General features: G+C 55.5%; 1 protein-coding gene across 2 annotated transcripts in view; it reads right to left on the reverse strand.

The window, feature by feature from the left end:
* The window catches only part of MID2 (midline 2), an 88,304-nt gene extending 83,957 nt beyond the window's left edge, over positions 1–4,347 (reverse strand). The window contains exon 1 of one of the 2 annotated variants that reach the window (XM_059824387.1): positions 3,796–4,347. In XM_059824387.1, coding sequence (XP_059680370.1) covers positions 3,796–4,347 — 552 coding nt within the window. Of the gene's footprint in view, positions 1–3,681 lie in introns of both variants that reach the window. The other variant, XM_059824386.1, reaches the window with a different exon arrangement.
* Positions 4,348–6,000: the final 1,653 nt, after the last annotated feature.

Consider the following 6,000-nt stretch of genomic DNA (forward strand, 5'->3'; position numbering starts at 1 on the left):
CCCTGCCGTGGGGCACGGGTGGATTTTGGGCAGGCCTGGGGGGCAAGGCGGCTGCGGGAGGCAGCAGCCAGCTCCATCAGCCACAAGCTCCCGGGGGGCAGCATCTCACCAGAGCTCCCATCCCAGCGCGTTTTTAAGGATTTCAAGTATTTCAGATACTTGCAAGGATTTCAAGTATTGCCAGAGGGCGTGTTGCGGTCGGAACTATAGACTGAGGCTGTACAAGGAAGACGACACACAATACTAATGCAAATATTGACTCTGCTGGTAAAGCTCGACATTGATCCCCTGCAATTCTTGCAGTGGAGGTAGAGCATTAGGGAAAACGCCATCCAAAAGATAGCCCAACCGATGCACAGCCAGAGGCGGGGATTACAGACACGTAACTGAGGTCCCCCCGCGCAGGAGCCGTGCCGGGGAGGACAGACACGTCTGCCACCGGCGGGCTCGGGCAGAGGCACCCCAGCCCCCTCTCCCCTGCTCCCCCATTCAGCTGCAGCTCCTGCAGTTGAACGGGGAGCTGGGCAGCATGAATAGCACAGAAAGAATGTTTCTAGCAGAGGAGAGCTTCCCTCCCTGTCCAAAATCACTTCAGACTGTTATTTAAAACGAAAAAAAAAAATAAATGGTGTTCTGGCAACCTGCAAAATTTGGCTGGTTGAAGAAGCAATTTAGGTTGTCAAGGGTTTTTGTCTTCAGATGAATTTGCCTGGCTAGCTGACACGGGCTGGATTAGGGAGGAAAATATTAAAAGGGGTTTAATTTCTATTCCCGGGTTTTATTGCGTGCAAACATACATGGTCATTTCTTTCTAAGGTTTCCAGTTTGCTAATTGAGACATTTCCTCATGGAAAAAGAATGTCCTGGACTAAGGACTGGGCTGCTGGCACTGCTCCGCACACCGGGGGAAGTTTAGGTGAGGTGTGATGCGAAGGCGAGACAGGCACATCAAGGTCTGAAGGCAAAGATCAGCCACCACGGCCCCCAGGTGCTTCGTGGGCACGCAGTGGCACCGTCACCATTTGGCAGCACCTACCGAAAGACAGACCTCATGGCTGGAACATGGGGGGAGACAGAAATAAAGTACGGGACATCCTACAGCACATTCTGCCGCTGCAGATGTTGAAGTCGCATCACTGGGCATGTCACATCAGGTTTGGGAGATTTTGGAGAAGGGAGGTGGGAAACCAGCCCAGGAAACGGGACATCTAGACAGATTTCTTTTCAGGCATCAGTTTGTTTAAAAAAAAAAAAAAGAAAAAAAAAAAAGGAGGAAAAAAATAATCTGGCTTGCATGTAAAAAAAAAAAGTCTTCTGTATTTTTGCTAGAGTGATGGAAGTATTTCTTCTGCCCTCAAAAAACACAAGAGCAGACAAATTGATTTTGTTCAAAATATTAACAAGACAAAGAGCCAGGAAAAGCACTTTTGGGTCAGAACAGCCCAGAACGTTAAGGGAGAAAAGACCAGGAAGCAGCAGCTGGAAACACACAAGAAGGGTTATAATGGGAATATGACTGCTGCCACAGTTACAGCCTCACCAACGTGACCTCTAATGGGACCAGCTATATTTTTTTTAATATTAAAAAAAAAGGAATTAAAACCTTTTTGCAGACTCATGTGGAATGCACGGGGGACGGAGAGGGATTTCTAACTTTATATAGGTCAAACATCATCCATACAGGTTCACATAACATTCAGTACAACCACAGCCACTGCATAAAAATTAAGCTTCAAAGCACTCCGGAGGGGTCCCTGGGAAGTTTGCTCTCTCCTACCTGAAGAGCAGCAGAACAGTAATTCAGTTCGGATCAATACGTGCTACGAGTGAAGGGGGCTGGAGAGTGATTGTCCATTCCTGCCGCTTCAGCTCGGGGAAAATCAGGATGGAAAACGCTGTCGTAGAGAAGGGGCTCCCCACCACGGGAGCTCCCCGCTGCTGGAAACACTGGTCTCAGCAGGAAGCAGGTGGAAGGGAGACCCCAGGCAACAGGGCCATCAGGGAGATCTTCGGAAGCCTCCAAATCCTGGTCGGCCTCCAGCCACCTTCTCCATGAGACGGCAGCCTCCCTTGGCATGGTCCCTCTGGGAGACACAGAGGACCGCTCAGGCCAGCCCCTCCAGGGATGGCATCTGCAAAGGGCTGAAGCATTGAGATCCATGGGAGGGTGAAAGACAGAGGAGTTTGGGGTGCTCGTGAAGCAGAGTGGAACCCTGCCACTGCCTCACAGAATCACAGAAGTGTTTGGGTTGGGAGGCACCTTCAAAGACCATCTAGTCCAACCCTCCTGCCATGGGCAGGGACACCTTCCGCTAGATGAGGTTGCTCAAAGCCCCATCCAACCTGACCCTGAACGATTCCAGGGATGGGGCATCCACAGCTTCTCTGGGCAAACTGCTCCAGTGTCTCACCACCCTCATTGAAAAACGTTTCTTCCTTATGTCCAACCTAAACCTATTCTCATTCAGTTTAAAACCATTGCCCCATGTCCTGTCGCTACAGGCCCTGGTAAAAAGTCTCTGTCTTTCTTAGAAGCCACCTTTATATATTGAAAGGCCACAATAAGGTCTCCGTGTAGAGCCTTCTCTCCAGACTAAACAACCCCAACTCTCTCAGCCTCTTTTCCTAGCAGAGGGGTTCCAGCCCTTGGGCCATTTCTGTGGCCTCCTCTGGACATGGTCCACAGGTCCATGTCCTCCTTGCGCTGGGGACCCCAGAGCTGGACGCAGTGCTCCAGGGGGGGGTCTCACCACAGCAGAGCAGAGGGAAAGCATCCCCTCCCTCGACCTCCTGGCCACGCTGTTGGTGATGGACCCAGGACACGGTTGGCTTTCTGGGCTGCGAGCGCACGTTGCCGGCTCACGTCCAATTTTTCACCCACAGTACACCCAACTCCTTCTCCGCAGGGCTGTTCCCAACCCATTCATCATCCGTCACTTCCCAGAGCCTGGCCCTCTCCTCTCTCACAGTGGAGAAGCTTTGAGCAAGTCAGCTCGAGGAGGACTTGAAAGTACTCCCCGGAACGCTTCTCGGGGCACAGCGGTCCTCAGGCACGGGTAAAGCCCGCGGGGCAGGTTTTATGGACAGCAGGAGGGTTCCCACGCACTGCAGCTTGCAGGCTGGAAGGCTGCAGAGCGATTTTCCAAAAGGAAATGCCCACGGCCTGACCTGTCCTGCTCCCATCTTGTGAGAGGGCTGAACAGGCATGGTCCGAGCGTGACAGCCTCAGGGGACGATGCTCACAGGGCCCCCAGGCCATGCTTTGCCACCCCAGCTCTCTCGCAGGACAGGACAAGCCCCAGGGGAAAGCCACGCTCCTGGGGCAACAGCCACAGGGCACCTCAGTGCCCACTGATGTTTTGCTGTCCGGCCGTTTGGGGACAAGGTCCAACGCCTGGGCCTGGCACACACACGCCAGCAGGAGAAAAATAAAATAGCAAAGACTTTGCTCTAATTGTGCAAGCGAGACCCAGCTCAGCCTCCTGGTACTGGGGTCCTGGAGGAGCCCACAAGCTCCATCCTGCAGCCCACGTATCTTTAAGGAGTGGTTTGGCTTAAGTTAAGAGGTGCCACTTGGGGCATCCAGAACCAGCTTCTGCTCTGACAACCGTCCGTCAGCAAACACCAGCCCCTACGGACGACCTCGCCCTCGGGTTCGCTGCAGCCGCGCTGGGTGCTTACCTTCAGCTTTTCAAAGCGATCGCTGAGGGATGCCACTTGGTGGTCCCTGTGGCGGCCCACCAGTTTACATAAGGCACAGATGAGCTGGTCGTCGGCAACACAGTACATGTTCACCTTCTCGTTCTCGTGCTCCAAGCACGTGAGTCCTCGGAAGTGCGCGTCAGGCACGGGCTCCACCAGACGGTGGCTGGTGAAGGGCTTCTTGTTGGGGTGGGTGGCCCGCAGGCAGCGGTCGCAGTAGGACACCTCGCAGGTGATGCACGTCTTCACCGCATCCCGTGGGGGATCCTGCTCGCAGAACTGGCAGGCGATCCTCTCGCCGGCCACGGACATGGTAGGGCTGTTGCGGTACGTCCTCTCGCGGCGGCTCTCGCTGGGGGAGTTGGGGCCGCTCAGGGATGCCTTCTGGAAGCGGTCAATGATGTTTTGCAGGGTCACATTCCTCTTGAGGCCCTCCAGGCCCCGGTGGTTGAGGGAGATGACATAGCGGCACGTGGGGCACTGGAAGGCAGTGATGGGCTCAATGGACTCGCTGGAGGAGCAGCTAGACACCAGGATACGGTGGGCGCAGCTGAAGCAGAGGCTGTGAGCACACGGCAGCAAGAGAGGGTCTTCGAATAACTCCAGGCAGATTGGGCAGGTCAATTCTGACTCCAGTGTTTCCATCTTTAGTTAAAAAGATCCTGATTCAGCATCAAAAACCAGGAAAGGTGGTCTGGTACCTGGGAGAGAGGAGAGCAGAGACATGAGACAGCAGTTCTCCCGGGCAGCTCCTCTCCACCAGAAACAGACGCCCGGGGAGTCAGATGCATCGTCTCTGCAACACCCCGACGCTCTTTGCACCCTAATGCTGTTACTACAGCCCAGCCAGGCTCACGCAAGCTCATCAGCATGGCTGAAGCATCTCACCATATCGTCCACCTGAGCCGAGCCACCGGCTCGGACCAGTGCCCAGAGATGCTGTGGAACAGGAGAGCCGTCTGGAGAGGAAGGGAGAAGGGGCAGCAGCAAGCTCCCCTCCATCACCTTCCAGCCCAGCCAGGGAAGAGGACTTGGGCAGCAAGGCTGAAGACAAAAACAGGAGAAACCACATGATTTCATGTTTCTTTTAGTGACCGCTGCCCAAGACAGGAGCAGGGGGCTGTGCCGGTTTCCCATGCATAAAGACTCTGAGGCACAGCAAAGATAAACCTCTCAATATCCCCTCTAGCAGCCACACAGTATTGTCTCCTTTTGGTGAAGGGGAAAAGGTGAATCATGTCCTGGAAACTCTGAGCAAAGCAGGCCAGGAGCTCCAGGTACTGTCCTCCTGCTCCGTGTTTCTCCCAGCCGTCGCCTTTTAGGAGTGGGGCGGGGAAGGAAGATCAGCAAAATTACAGTCTGCAAATTTCCATCCCTCAGCTGTCCTCCGCTGCACTCCAGCAACAGCCAGGGATGCCCAAACCAACTCCAGCTGGAGGCAAACAAGCTCGTATTTTTAGATTGCCTCCCCTGCACAAGGCTGGAGACAGGCTCTCAGCAAGCGACCGAACCTGCTGTCGCACCGTTCCCAAGCTCCGGTTTTGCCGAGCACCAAGTCGCACCACGAGCACTGGCCTGCCTCTGCCGGCATCCCAGCACGCTCCCAAATGCCATCCCCTCCACGCGCCCAGCAGCCACCGAGCTCCCTCTCCACCCAGGCTGCAGGACAATTCTCCATCCGGGCTGGAGGACAAGCAAGCAGTAGGCACCGGAGCAGCACACCGACAGCCCCCTCTGAATAAAAACCCCACGGCACCCGCCGCAGGCACAGGCTGCGAGCCCACCTCCAGACCTCGCACCGGCTTCTGGCAGGTCTCCGAAAAAAAAGGGGCCAATAACAACAGCCTGGCAGGTGCCAAGAAGAGAAACTGCACGCTTCCCTCCCCAGCTTCACCACAGCCACGCACGGCGGCTAATTAGCGAGGAGGGGGATGGGGTGGGCTTTGCGGCCTGGGTAGCAGAGCCTCAGTCCATAACCGTGCCCTTTCAGGGCACCAGGAGACATGAGCAGGCCCCGTTTGAGGACGACTGCCCATCCCACTCTTGCTGGGCTGGCAGCGGAGCCCTTCTGCACCTGCACACTGGTTTCTCCCACAAGAGACGCCCAGGAGCAGAGCCTCTCCCAGCCGTATCACACCCTTCCCAGCCCTACCCCATGCCACCCCAAAGCAAAGGGAGGCAGCCGACGGCACGCAGTGACACGGGGTTGGATTCAGCCTCTCCTTTCTCACCCGTGCTCCGGATCATGCCCGACACCCAGTGCACACACGGTGCCTCCAGGCCTCCTTCGGCTCCAGC

The sequence above is a fragment of the Gavia stellata genome, chromosome 14, assembly GCF_030936135.1.
Source record: "Gavia stellata isolate bGavSte3 chromosome 14, bGavSte3.hap2, whole genome shotgun sequence".
Lineage (NCBI taxonomy): Eukaryota > Metazoa > Chordata > Aves > Gaviiformes > Gaviidae > Gavia > Gavia stellata.